Consider the following 15,493-nt stretch of genomic DNA (forward strand, 5'->3'; position numbering starts at 1 on the left):
CTCTGAGGTTCATACAATCTCTGGGTATACTGAGATAGAAACTGGGACGAGTACTGAGCTGAGTATTGTGAGCAAGGTTTGAATGGTGGCTGAGTGCTGTGCCTTCTTTTGTACCCAGGTGTATAGACACCAAGGATCAAAGAGTGTGGAGAGAGGCAACAGTCTTTTCAGCAAATAATTTCGTCCCCTCAAAGGGGAGGTCCTCCACCATCGTTTGGACCTCCTTGGGGAAGCCAAACAGATGAAGCCAGGAGGCCCATCTCATCACAATGGCAGCTGAAATAGAACATGCTGCCGTGTCAGCTGCATCAAGTGCAGACTGGAGAGATCTTTTTGCCACCAGCTGGCCTTCATTAACCAAGGCTTTAAATTAGTCCTCAAGAGAATTGGGGAGCTGTTCAATTAAAGAATTAAGCTTCACATAGTTCTGATAGTCGTGTTTAGCCCACAAGGCTTGATAGTTCAGCACTATGAATTGGAGGGTGGCCGAGTAGGCCTTCCTGCCCAACAGGTCCAAGTGCTTCCAGCCCCAGTCATAAGCGGTGGAGTTAAAGTGGTGTTGGCGGCTTTTAGAGTTAATCACATCCAAAATGATTGATTAACTCTAAAAGCCGCCTGTAGGCCCAGTGTGAGAACAGGAATTCCATGTCCTTTGCTGGCACACATATCTTGTCCGCCCTCTTATAAGTTGGTGGGATGGACGCGGGGGTCTGCCACATCACCCTGGCAGGATCCAGTAGAGCCTTATTAATAGGGAGGGCCACCCTGGAGGAGGTGGAGAAGTGTAGAATGTCCACCAGTTTGTGTTGTGACTCAGATACCTCTTGTAAAGATATTTGGAGTGCCTGTGCCATCCTCTGTGCCAAGCCCTAGAACAGTTTAAAGTCATCCTCCATATACGGCGGAGGAGGCATCACCATCTTGTCTGGTGATGACGACGAGAAGTGGGCTGGAGAAAAGACTTCCTTCTCAACTTCAGCTTCCGGTTCCTCTCTTGCCTGCTCAGGGAGTTCAGAGGCCCTCGAGGTAATGGCTGAAGGAGGGTACTTCCTTGGCTGTGGGTAGACCACACTAGCAGCAATGGAGGCCTGTAGCCTTTGGGCCTGCCAGGGATCCCAGTATGGCCACTGAGATGGGAAGGGGCTCGGTGATTGGTACCACAGTTGCCCAAACCAGGGGGGCTGCAGGTCAGAGGGGTGATATGCCTAGTGTCCATAATGAAACTGGGCTCTGTATGACAGGTGAGACAAGAGTGGGAAGCTAGCTCACATTCTGATTTCAACAATGAAAAGGGCAGTGTGTGGCAGGAAGTTGTCAGTGAGTCAAGGGCTCTGTGTGAATTTGGTACCAGGGGCCCATTACTGAGCAGAGGAGAGTCCAGTGTGTTGGACACGGAAAGATCCGTCACGCACCAGAAATCTGTCAGTGCAGAGGGCCTTGGTACTGGCAGAGGCTGTTGGTGCCAAGAGGCTTGCACCAGCAGTGTTGGAGATGTGGACCTGACAGCAGCGTCCGTCAATGCCTGGGAGTATGGTCGGCGGTACTAATGTTGATGACCGTACAGATGGAGCCTTCCCCAGGGCGGATATTCTACATTTCTCATGTCCTCGCGGTAACAATGCTTCTTTGCCTGTGCCCATCGACTCTTTAGGCATTCCGACTTGCCCTGTCAGTTCGGTAAAGTGCATGCCCTGGATACCAGATTTCAATGGCTTTGGTGCCGTCAGTACTGATGATACTGATTGATTGAGGCGAGGATTGTTTTCAGCTTGATCGGGGCTCGCTATGGGGACTCATGGACCTTTTCTTAGAGGCCTTACATGAGTGGCTTGCAGCCATCTCTCTAAGCTCACCTCCCTTCAGAGTGGAGGGCGGTGGCGAAGGCTCCCACCAGGACTCCGGAGATTTAAGGGCTGACTCCATGAGTAGGAGTTTGAGCCTCAGTTCTCTGTTCTTCCTTGATCTGGGCTTCAGTTGCTGACACAAGCCACACTTCTGTTTCTCTCCCAGGTGGCGGATGCACTGCAAGTGTCAGTCAGTCAGTGGGATAGATTCATTGCAACTGAAACACTTTTTGAAGCCCGGCTCTCTGGGCATATCCCTATGGGGTGGGCGGATTCCCCCCCCCCCCAACAGGGGGTTGACAAAGTCCCTTTCTTTTCTTAAAGGCAACAGCCAAAATAAAAAGTAAACAATGCAAAGAAAGATAAAAGGGGCTTCAAAAGAAGCTAAAATTAACAATTCTAAGAGAACTAATGATCTGCAAACAGACAGCTCTAGCTCTGTCTCTAGCCAGGGGCAGTTGAGAAGGAAGGGAGGAAGGATTGCTTGTGCATGGCTAGCATTGTTCCCCACTGGCCACAATGCATGCATGGGCAGGACTACTACCAAAGTTCTCCGATCAGCAGTGCAGGGATGCAGACACACCTATAGTGGAGCACTCACAGGGACAATTACTCAAAGAAAAAACGAGGAGTCCTTGTGGCACTTCAGAGACTAACAAATTTATTTGGGCATAAAGCTTTCGTGAGCTATAAGCCACTTCATCAGATGCATGGAGAGAAATTCAGTTGGTAGGTATAAATATACAGCACATGAAAAGATGGGAGTTGCCTTACCAAGTGGCGGGGGTTAGTGCTAATGAGGCCAATTCAATTAGGATTGATGTGGCCCATTCCCAACAGTTGACAGGAAGGTTCGAGCATCAACAGAGGAAAAATTATTTTTGTAGTGACCCAGCCACTCCCAGTCTTTATTCAGGCCTAATTTGATGGTGTCAAGATTGCAAGAAATGTATGTTTTCAAGATAAACATTTTCCATGCTAAGTGTATGGAAATTTCATGTAAATGAAGTAAAGTAGGTAAGTCAGATGCTTAATGACAGTATTTTGGGCTTTGTTTCTAAAGCCTAATTTGTACAACTTTTATTCTACCACCTACAGAAGTGTACTGATAGTAGATTATTATTTTTAAATACCGTAACTGTCACATTTTGTTAATGATTGCTCTCTACAAAAGGAGTCAACCTAATCGCTCAAACAGAAAAAATGCACTCCATTTTTTATTTTAAAATAATGACTCCCAACCTCTCAAGTCAGCCACAACAATACTGAAATTTAAAAATAGGATATTGTATGCATAAATATCACAAAGATGGATCATTTTAGCTTGGTACAAAACACACTTGTGATAAGCCTATGTGTGCCAGAGGATAGGCAGGATGTGGGCTCAATCTACAATTTAGGAAGTCAGATTGTATCTTCAGCCTTCACAAATAGAGAGTACAGGGTCAAGTGGTTCCCAGACTAGGGAGGCCTGCTCCTTAAAGGCCAAGAGACCTGAGTCTAGTCAGACCTGTTCAATCAGCTCCCCTCACCCCTTTGCCATAATTAGCTGCCTCCCAGTGTAAGGTGGCTTAACTAATTGGAGTCATTTGACAGACTGATAAATATCAGGGCCTCATAAAAGGGCAGAGAGAACTCAGTCTGAAGGAAGAACTACAGGAAGTAAGTTGGTCCCCTGAAGTAAGTTCTGGAAGGACCCCAAGGAAGAAGGGGCAGATCTTTATCCCAGAGCACAGAAGAGGGAAAGGTAGCCCAGAAAGGCTGAGACTGTGAGAGGGAGTCATAAGAAACACTCTGGGAGTTAACACTCTATCCCAGAGCAAAGGGATGTAAAGGGAGCTCAGAAGTTGTTATGAAGAGGAGCTCTGAGCCACATGAATTCCTGGGAGACAGAAAACCCTAGTAAGGGGAAACTGAGACAGAGTGTGTTTGCAGCATCATGCTCAGATAGCGGGGGGGTGGGGGGTGGGGGGGGGGGGTGATGCTAAACAGGCATACCTTATGAAACTGCCTCTAGGTATCATTTCCCTTTCCCCCATGAGAGAAATTACAGAGAGGATTCATTTAGTGCCTATTAACAATGTTCCATATCAGTTCTCGGAAAGCAAAGATGCTGAAAAAGAAACTGCTGTCATTCACTGTACTCTCGTCTTTTCTTTTTTTTGGTGTGCATGCGCAGTGGGAACACAATCTTACAAGCTGTGGGATTTGCCTCACTATTGCGGATTAACACAGGAACAGAAAAATATACTTACCAACAAAAATTTATTCCAAAGATCTAAAAATTTAAACCTTCCCGATAAGACTAAATTCCAATATGCAATTGCCATTTCTAAATCTGCAAAAAACAAGACAAAAAAATCACATATTACAGTGCTTTATACACAGTAAACTCTCAGAGTTAAAAAGCTCTCTCGATTCAGCTCTCAGTTTTGATTTTTCCCATACATCTCACTATACAAATGTATTGGCCAGTTTTTAAATCTCTTTTTATGATTAATGGTCTTAAGACCCAGTTAAAAAGCTGCCTGCGTGTTGAGGTGTAAAAGCCTAGGATATAACTCCATGGTACACAGTCATAAAGATGTACTTGTTAAGTGTGGCTCTGAAGTGCTCAACAGTTAAATAGGTCATACTACTGCGTGTGACTTTGCTCGGTTACTTTTAACTTGTAACAAAAGCTTTTCAAAGCTTTTCAAAAACTCACATTTTGAAGTACTAGTTCCCTGTGAAGTTGTATATAAATCAAAGCAGCCTGGTTTGATTACCATTGAAGATAGCAATTCAGTAGCAATAATGGCATATGGAACAACATAGGCATAAAGGAATCCCAATTATATACAGAGAAGGATAAAAGGAGGAACAAAACCTTGAAATTATCATTGAGCATGTTAACATATCTTTTACCTATATAGGTAGCACTCAGTGATTATCAGTAACCCTGGTTAAACCCCAGTTTGTAAAAGGTATTGATATAGTATCCATCTAGACATGCATAAAACAATTCACATGAAGAAAATGGTATTGATTCAACATTAATGTTTGGATTTAAATTCACAAAAATCAAGATATTCAGCCTGAAAGATGCCGGATGCCTTGTCTCCTTGCCCATTTTGTGTGTTAGATTGGCATTTCTTAGGGCTTTTAAGGAAAAAAAAAAGCCTTCAGTCATCTGGAGCACAATATTTCTGCAGCAACCCTCATGACAGTACAGCTTTTCTACAAGTCACTTACAACAAGAAGGCCTATACCCAATATTAAAGACCTATGTCACGATTTATCAAAAGCAACTAGTGATTCTGGGTGCCTCACTTTTGGAGTACTCAACTTGAGATACATTCAAAGTTGGGTGTAAATGTTTTAAGGTATCTGGGTACCCAAAAAAGGGGAGGTATTTAAATTAAAAGAACTCTTTTGAAAATCTGGGCTGTGGACTACAGTAGTTAGTTGCTTAAGTGAATCATGGCAAGAATAAAGCAAATTTTAATATCATGGATACTGAGTTCAGAATTTAGCAAAGTAACCGAAGTGTTAAATGAGTGACTGTCCTTTGCTTAGTTCACCGGGGATCGGGGGATGATACATTCAGATGGAACTTGAACAGGGGATTTTTGGATCCCAAAGTAGTTCTGCTTGTTAAGTTGAGACATTCCACTAACTTTTATTAGTAGTAGTGCCTCCTTTTCAAACATCTACTGAGAGAGAGAGATTAGTTTTAATCATGAATTACAGTGTACTTGTCCAGGAGTCCTAGCCCGTAAGAAATTATCCAGAAATTCTGGCTGAAAACATAGGTTTATGATGGAAGGCCTGGTCTACACTAGGCGTTTAAACCGGTTTTAGGAGCGTAAAACCGATTTAACGCCACACCCGTCCACACTGAGAGGCCCTTTATATCGATATAAAGGGCTCTTTAAACCGGTTTCTGTACTCCTCCCTAACGAGAGGAGTAGCGCTAGTATCGGAATTACCATATCGGATTAGGGTTAGTGTGGCCGCAGATCGACGGTATTGGCCTCCGGGTGGTATCCCACAGTGCACCACTGACCGCTCTGGACAGCAATCTGAACTTGGATGCAGTGGCCAGGTAGACAGGAAAAGCCCCGCGAACTTTTGAATATTTCCTGTTTGCCCAGCGTGGAGCTCCGATCAGCACGTGTGGCGATGCAGTTAAAAATCAAAATAAAGAAAGAGCTCCAGCATGGACCACGCAGATGTGATTGCTGTAAGGGCAGGCAAATCTGTTCTATCAGCGCTCCGTTACAGAAGACGAAATTCAAAATCATTTTTAAAAAATCTCCAGACAGACGCCATAGCAGGGACTCAGCGCACTGCTGCGTGACAAGCGTAACGGAAAGCCAAAGAATCAAATGGACGCTCATGGACTGGAGGACTCAAGCTATCCCACAGTTCCTGCAGTCTCCGAAAAGCATTTGCATTCTTGGCTGAGCTCCAAATGCTTCTAGGGTCAACACAGTGTCCGCGGTGGGTCAGGGCATAGCTCGGCAATTTACGCACCCCCCCACCCACCCCCAGAAGTGAAAGGGAAAACAATCCTCTCTTGACTCTTTTACATGTCACCCTATCTTTACTGAATGCTGCAGATAGACGCGATGCTGCAGCACTCAACACCAACATCCTTGCTCCCCCCCCACCATGGGTGGCTGATGGTGCAATATGGCTGATATCCATCGTCATCATCAGCCTATTGGCACATGGGGCAGTGCAAAAGGACTGGTAACCATGCCGACTAGCATCCGTGAGGTCGATCAAGGGCGCCTGGTCCTAATTTTTCCTGGTAGATGGTGCACTATGGCTGGTAACTGTCCTCATCATAGCAACAGGGGGCTGAGCTCCATCAGCCCCCACCCTTCATGTGTAAAGAAAAGATTCAATTGCCCCTGGACTAGCAGCGGGATGCTGGGCTCCTCTCCTCCACACTGCTTAATGTCCTGTCTGGGCTATCATAGCAGCTGGAGGCTGCCTTCCACTCATTTCTCACTAACAAGTCACTGTGTCTTATTCCTGCATTCTTTATTACTTCATCACACAAGTGGGGGGACAATGCTATGGTAGCCCAGGAAGGCTGGGGGATGAACAGAATCAACAGGTGGGGTTGTTGCAGGAGCACCCCCTGTGAATAGCATACAGCTCATAATTTCTGCGGGATCTGACACAGAGCAGCTGTGCTCTCTGGTTCTATGATACAGTGGTTCTCTAGTACACTTGCCCATATTCTAGGCAGGACTGATTCTATTTTTAGATACCAAAAAGGAGGAATTGACTCAGGGAGTCATTCCCAATTTTGGCTTTTGCGCCCCTGGCTGATCTCAGCCAGGGGCACTTATGACAGCAGCAAATGGTGCAGTGCAAAAGGACTGGTAACCATGATCATCTTATTACCAATTTATGGTATGGTAGATGGTACAGTATGGCTGGTAACCATCTCTGCTGTCATGCAAAAGCAAAAGCATGCTGCTGTGTAGCGCTGCTGAATCGCCTCTGTCAGCGGCATCTAGTACACATACGGTGACAGTCACAAAAGGCAAAACAGGCTCCATGATTGCCATGCTATGGCATCTGCCAGGGCAATCCAGGGAAAAAAGGCGCGAAATGCTTGTCTGCCGTTGCTTTCCCAGAGGAAGGAGTGACTGACGACATTTACCCAGAACCACCCGCGACAATGATTTTTGCCCCATCAGGCACTGGGATCTCAACCCGGAAATTCCAAGGGGCAGGGGAGGCTGCGGGAACTATGGGATAGCTACGGAATAGCTACCCACAGTGCAACGCTCCAGAAATCAACACTAGCCTCGGACCGTGGACGCACACCACCGATTTAATGTGTTTATTGTGGCCGCGCGCACTCGATTTTATACAATCTGTTTTGCTAAACCGGTTTATGTAAATTCGGAATAATCCCGTAGTGTAGACGTACCCGAAGTGTTACCTTGCCCATACCCCTCTACTCTACAGTATACTTAATGAGAACATTTATGCGGATATGTGACCTTATTTTGTTCTACAGCAACATTAATTACCCAAGACCAGCATTTAAAAACTCAGAATTTAGTCCACACCCTTCAGCAGAAGCAATCTGTAATTCAGTGCACGCATATGGAAGAGTGGAGGCTATATTAGGGGACGGGGGGAAAAGGATGCTTTCTTGAAGGCCTATATTCATTCCCAACTGCCCATGACGCCTAGGCCCCCACTATTAGTGATCCTTGCAGATAAGAACGTGTATGTTTCTGTACAACAGGAGAATGAAGTAAAAGCCTCTAGCAAATTACACACACACATTCAGTGTAAGATATATGGGTATACAAAAAATGAAGCTGTTAGAGAAAGTCCCGATAAGGTATAAAGAGAAAGTCCCCACCTCCACCAAGTTACAGCAGAGGAACATAACTAACATTTCAGATTTGATTATTACAGCTCTGTCATGTCACAGTTCAAAAGCAACTGTTTGGACTGAAGACAGTTCATAAGTTTGAAAGGGAAGATGTGGATGTATTTGGTACATTGTTAAAGCAGGCTGTATTTACATATGCGTGTGTGTATACTAATATACAAACAACTGCATTAAAGTTGTGAAGAGAAGCACTAAAAAGTCAGGAATTGACAAAGGTAAAGGTGCCCAATCACCTTCATCTCTGTCCTCTTGACTGTATGCATAATAGTTATATCATCATACACTGTTTTCCGCAGGATTCCTGCCTTGTTCAGTGCAGCAGAAGAATGGTGTTCATTGAATGAAATAGCTGGTTCCAAATTTTTTCTATCCTCACCATTGTTATCGCCCATTTTCACCCTGGAACTACTATATTTCCAGATAGAAAAATCTGTGGCAGAGCCCATATTTCCTACATCTCAGTCCAGTGCTCTGATCATAAAGCTATTCTTCCTCTTCCTGCAGACTCCTCTCATTTGCTACACATCATGCTACAACAATCACTAAGGCTGAGGTGCTGTGGACCCAAGGCCCATACACCAAAGAATCCTGCTTCATTTTCTATCTGAAATACACAATGAATGAGTAAAGGGACCTGTGCAAGGAGGTGGGGGGGGGGGGAGTTTGTCATAAACTATTGTCATACATTCATAAGATGGGACTAAGTTAAGACTGAGCTGGTTCAGCCTATAACTCTGACTGGCTTTAGGAAAACAACAACAACAAAAGTCTTGCTAGGTAAGTTGCCTTCTTTTCCCAAGGCATTTTGTTTGCAACCTAACGTACTGAATAGCTTATGTTCTTTAGAGATTAAGGTAACATTTAATACAACAAAAGTTTTAAAGAAAAAGCATAAACTCTGATAGAGCATTTCCAACCTTCGCTGTGTGATGATCTGGCACTCATCTCCTCATTTTATGGACATGATGGTCCACGATCATGCAATACATGAACTTATTGTAAGAAAAATTATGACTGTATTTAAAACACACCAAGACAAACATTTATTTGGAAAGAGTTAACATATAATATAGTCAGAACAAAAATGACATTAGTACAAGGGGATATTGTACACAACTATTTTATTCCACTACTCATGTGTACTTAATATTGAATGAATAGAGGAACTAATGTGAATAATATTATGGTTTCTATGATTCATTATGAGTTGATTGGTTTTGGCAATGGTCACTCAGCTCATAATTATGAAATGTTATCCTTTCCAACATAGAGAAATCAACCTTCCAACACCACCATATGACATTTTACATTGAAATGCACATTATAGGAAAGCACTACTTTTCTGAGAGAAAAGTTTTAGAATATTAGATTAAATACACCTGTTACAGACTCAAGGGATAGAAGTTCTCTGGGGCTTTATTTGATTTATTATAGCATCTATATTTAAACAGAACGTCTCAATTATGAAAATGTTTATTGTTAATTAAAGTGAACTTGATTATTTCAAGATTGTATTTAATATGGTGAAAAAGTTTTGGGGAATGTTAAATGTTATTCTAACATTAATACTATACTTTGAGGGGAATTCTCTGTGTGAATGTGCAAGCAATCTCTTGCACAGTAGGCAACAAAAATATAGGACAGGCTTGATATAACAATGTACGATAAGCATACTTCTCATGCAGAAGGTAGAACTACACATTCATATTTCTAAATTCTCTTTTATGTAGTGATTTCTGAGACAGATAGCAAAGAGAAAAATTCATAACGGGTAGTAAAGTTAGCATTAATGATTATCAGGGGTGTTGTATGTAAGACACAAGAGGCAACTGTTGCACTCCACTCGGCACTGGTGATGCCTCAGCTGCAGTACTATGTCCAGTTCTGGGCATCACCCGTTAGGAAAGATGTGGACAAATTAGGAAGAGTCCATTTATCAAAATGATTAAGGTTTAGAAACCCTGACCTATCAGGAAAGGTTAAAAAAACTGGGCATGTTTAGTCTTGAGAAAAGAAGACTGAGACCTGGTCACAGTCTTCAAATAGGCTAAGGGCTCTTATAAAGAGAATTGTGATAAATTGTTCTCCATGTTCACTGAAGATAGGACAAAAAGTAGTGGGCTTAATCTCCAACAGGGGAGATTTAGGTTAGATATTAGGAAAAATATAAAATATTCTAAATTTTCTAAATATAAAAAAGGGTAGTTAAACTCTGGAATAGACTTCCAGGTGAGGTTGTATAATCTTCATCATTTGCAAGTTTTTAACAACAGTAAAAATAAGCAACTGTCAGGGATGATTTAGGTTTAGTTGGCCCTGACACAGCGCAGGGGGCTGGATTTGACGACTTCTCAAGATCCCTTCCAGCCCTACATTTCTAAGATTCCTCAGTCCTAGCACTGCAAAAATCAAGATCTCCAAAAGTCATAACATTCCAAAAATTAAGTTTGTTCCTGCAGTGTTAACTTGGTCACACTGCATATCCTATACATTTTATACTGTATAGTAATAATTGCATTAAAAATTACATTAAGAGAGAACATAGGAATAGAAAAAAAAATACTACTCCTGGAGAGATCTAAAAAAAAATCAAATTCATGGGGGAGAAACATAAATCTTAGGACTTTCCTCACTTAAGTGTCCGATTTTTCAAACTTAATGTTGCATTAACTTTTTTTCCGTTTTTTTTTTTTTTTTTTTTTACATTTAATCTCTACTTCCCCCCCCCCCCCCACACACACACAAAAAAAGGTAGAAGTGAGGTATGGAATTATTTGGGAATTTTACATTCTACCAGCCTCATCAGAGCTTCTAAACTCAATGGACCTAGCTTCCAGTTTAACTGTGCCAATAAACTGAAGGACTACTGGGCATCATTAGCATTTTTCCTTAATGCACTGCAAAACTCAAAGAAAAACTCCACTGCAAATAAGCAAAATTGGTCAATTTACATGCTCATAACTTTAAAACCACTGAAATAACAGCTTTTTTGAAGTCTCAGTGAAACCTACAAGACAAGAGAACTTTGCATTTTGTAGTTTCAGCTATTTAAAGAAGTTTTTAGTATGCAAAACCTTTTAATCAGAAAATTTGGAAAAAAGTCTTTGTACTTGAATAACTCAAATTGGCTGACCTGATTTTTCTCCTTTGGGCTGAGAATCCAAGCATGGAAAAAAGTCACATCAAAAAGGAATTTATTGGATAAAGTTATGAGCAACTGAAACATAGGGATAGGAATGGAATTTGGAGCTCAACTTCAGTGATAACAGCTGCTACCCATACCTGCAATAATAGACATACCATGCATACATTACCTGCTTATGAAGTTAGGGAGATCCTGAGTTAGGCCTATTTTCTCAAACATGTTTGGCTACTTAAAAAAAGAAAACATACCTCCTAATGGAATACAAAGTTGCCAAAAGCTGCAGGGGGAGGTCATACAACTACTACAATGAATTTGAAGTACTTAGAAATTATGAGACTCCTTAGGCCATGGGTGTTTTATGTCCTGCAAGAACATTCTCTGTGTGGGCTTAGATTCAGTGTGTAAATCTTGGGATTATTTACTTTAACATTGTACAGACATAAAAGCATCTTCATAAATAAGATGAAATCACCTTAGGAACCACTTTAGGAAAAGGATAGATAAAAAGACAGAAAATATCCTAGTGCCACTAAAAGAACAGGAGTACTTGTGGCACCTTAGAGACGAACAAATTTATTTGAGCATAAGCTTTCGTGGGTTACAGCCCACTTCATCAGATGCACAGAATGGGAACATATAGTAAAAAGATATATATATATATACACATACAGAAAACATGAAAAGGTGGAAGTTGCCATACCAACTCTAAGAGGCTAATTAATTAAGATGAGCTATAATCAGCTGGAGAAAAAAAAAACTTTTGTAATTAAGATGGTCCATTCCAGACCGTTAACAAGAAGGTGTGAGGATACTTAACATGGGGAAATAGATTCAATTTGTGTAATGACCCAGCCATTCCCAGTCTCTATTCAAGCCCAAGTTAATGGTATCTAGTTTGCAAATTAATTCTAGTTCAGCAGTTTCTCATTGGAGTTTGCTTTTGAAGCTTTTCTGTTGAAAAATTGCCACCTTTAAGTCTGTTATTGAGTGACCAGAGAGGTTGAAGTGTTCTCCTACTGTTTTTTGAATATTATGATTCCTGATGTCAGATTTGTGTCCATTTATTCTTTTGCGTAGAGACTGTCCGTTTTGGCTAATGTACACGGCAGAGTGGCATTGCTGGCACATGATGGCATATATCACATTGGTAGATGTGCAGGTGAATGAGCCCTTGATGGCGTGGCTGATGTGATTAGGTCCTATGATGGTGTCACTTGAATAGATATGTGGACAGAGTTGGCATCAGGCTTTGTTGCAAGGATAGGTTCCTGGGTTAGCATTTTTGCTGTGTGGTTGCTGGTGAGTATTTGCTTCAGGTTGAGGTGCTGTCTGTAAGCGAGGACTGGTCTGTCTCCCAAGATCTGTGAGAGTGAGGGATCGTCTTTCAGGATAGGTTGTAGATCTTTGATGACGCGCTGGAGAGGTTTTAGTTGGGGGCTGAAGATTACGGCTAGTGGTGTTCTGTTATTTTCTTTGTTGGGCCTGTCCTGTAGTAGGTGACTTCTGGGTACTTTTCTGGCTCTGTCAATCTGTTTTTTTCACTTCAGCAGGTGGGTACTGTAGTTTTAAGAATGCTCAATAGTGATCTTGTAGGTATTTGTCTCTGTCTGAGGGATTGGAGCAAATGCGTTTGTATCTTAGAGCTTCGCTGTGGACAATGGATCATGTGGTGTATCCTGGATGGAAGTTGGAGGCATATAGGTAAGTATAGTGGTCAGTAGGTTTCCGGTATAGGGTGGTGTTTATGTGACCATCACTTATTAGCACAGTAGCGTCCAGGAAATGGACCGCTTGTGTGGATTGGTCCAGGCTGAGGTTGATGGTGGGATGGAAATTGTTGAAATCATGGTGGAATTCCTCAAGGGCCTCCTTCCCATGGGTCCGGATGATGAAGATGTTATCAATGTAGCACAAGTAGAGTAGGGGCGTTAGGGGATGAGAGCTAAGGAAGCGTTGTTCTAAGTCAGCCATAAAGATGTTGGCATACTGTGGGGGTCATGTGGGTATCCATAGCAGTGCCACTGATTTGAAGGTATATATTGTCCCCGAATGTGAAATAGTTGTGGGTGAGGAAAAAGTCACAAAGTTCAGCCACCAGGTTTGCCGTGACATTATCAGGGATACTATTGCTGATGGCTTGTAGTCCATCTTTGTGTGGAATGTTGGTGTAGAGGGCTTCTACATCCATAGTGGCCAGGATGGTGTTTTCTGGAAGATCACCAATGGATGTTTCCTCAGGAAGTCAGTGGTGTATTGAAGATAGCTGGGAGTGCTGGTAGCATAGGGCCTGAGGAGACATCCACATAGCCAGACAATCCTGCTGTTAGGATGCCAATGCCTGAGATGATGGGGTGTCCAGGATTTCCAGGTTTATGGATCTTGGGTAGCAAACAGAATACCCCTGGTTGGGTTTCTAGGCATGTCTCTGTACAGATCTGTTCCTGTGCTTTTTCATGGAGTTTCTTGAGCAGATGCTGTAGTTTCTTTTGGTAATCCTCAGTGGGATCAGAGGATAATAGACTGTAGAATGTGGAGTTAGAGAACTGCCTAGCAGCCTCTTGTTCATATTCCAACTTATTCATAACGATGACAGCTCCTCCTTTGTCAGCCTTTTTGATTATGATGTCAGAGTTGTTCCTGAGGCTGTTGATGGCGTTGTGTTCAGCAAGGCTGAGGTTACGGGGCAAGTGATGCTGCTTTTCCACAATTTCGGCCCGTGCACGACGACAGAAGCAATCTATGTAGAAGTCCATAGGAAATATTCTTTGAGTCGGAGACATCAAATCCCTGGTACACCCACACCTTGAATATTGCGTGCAGTTCTGGTCACCTCATCTCAAAAAAGATATATTAAGAATTGGAAAAAGTACGGAGAATGGCAACAAAAAATGATCAGGGGTATAGAAGAGTTTCCATATGAGGAGAGATTAAAAAGACTGGGACTGTTCATCTTAGAAAATGGATGATGGAGCGGAGGGGTGAGGAGAGGAATACAATAAAAGTCCATAAAACCATGAAGAGTGTGGAGAAAGTGAATGCGTAAGTGTTATTTACCTCTTCACATAACACACAAACCAGGGATCACCCAATGAAATTAACAGGCAGCAGGTTTAAAACAAACATAAGGAAGTATTTTTTTACACAATAAACAATCAACCTGTGGAACTCATTGCCGGGGGTGTTGTGAAAGCCAAAACTATAACTGGGTTCAAAACAGAAGTAGATAAGTTCATGGAAGATAGGTTCATCAATGGATATTAGCAACCCCGTGCTCTGGGTGTCCCTAAACCTCTGACTGCCAGAAGCTGGGACTGGACAACATGGGATGGACCACTTGATAACTGTCCTGTTAATTCCTTCTGAAGCATCTGGCACTGGCCACTGTTGGAAGAGAGTATACTGAGCTAGATGGACCATTGGGTCTGATCCGGTATAGCCATTCTTATGTTCTTATCTACATAGTCTCCCCCATATTATATTCTGAGGGTGAAAGTCTTATAGGTGAAAAAGGCAGAACAAGAAGAACATATCTCTGGAAATAGCTTTGCATCTAAATTAGAAGCTCCAGAAGTTTAGAATAATTTTAGTATAAATAAATGTACAGGTCTTTTTGGTTATGGTATAGAACAGCTGCTCAGTGGTCCGTTAGTGTATGGCAAACTACACTGTTAAGATATGGAGAAATAGTTGGTAAAATTAAAGTAGGCTGCGAAGCATATCCATTGTTGTTTTGGACTTGTTGATGGTTTGGTCACATTGGTCTGAACCTAATATAAAAACCTGCAACAGCATCATGACCAACCAGGAATGAAGGATGAAAGGGATGGTCACAGTGCTCTTAAAACACCTTTCCCATAGCCAAATACATATAGCATCTTAAATAGCTCATCTAAATAGATATCTGGGAAGAATGAAATCTAGATGAGTAACTAAGGGTGATAGATTAACAATAAAAAAATCCCACAGGAAGTGTAAGGACTCTCTTTTGCCTGAGACAATTTTGTGAGAAATAATAAATAATACTCCTATTTTTTAAACATCTGGATGTAGCAAGTTATGCAGCCTATATAATACAATCACACACTATCT

General features: G+C 42.2%; 1 protein-coding gene across 7 annotated transcripts in view; it reads right to left on the reverse strand.

Annotated features, from left to right (window-relative positions):
* The window catches only part of DCUN1D2 (defective in cullin neddylation 1 domain containing 2), a 64,029-nt gene that overhangs the window by 10,995 nt on the left and 37,541 nt on the right, over window positions 1-15,493 (reverse strand). For all 7 annotated transcript variants that reach the window (XM_039533145.1, XM_039533153.1, XM_039533181.1 and 4 more), the window contains exon 5: window positions 4,100-4,182. In XM_039533145.1, coding sequence (XP_039389079.1) covers window positions 4,100-4,182 — 83 coding nt within the window. The remainder of the gene's footprint in view (window positions 1-4,099; window positions 4,183-15,493) is intronic.

Source organism: Mauremys reevesii, linkage group 1 (assembly GCF_016161935.1).
Source record: "Mauremys reevesii isolate NIE-2019 linkage group 1, ASM1616193v1, whole genome shotgun sequence".
NCBI classification, from domain to species: Eukaryota; Metazoa; Chordata; order Testudines; family Geoemydidae; genus Mauremys; species Mauremys reevesii.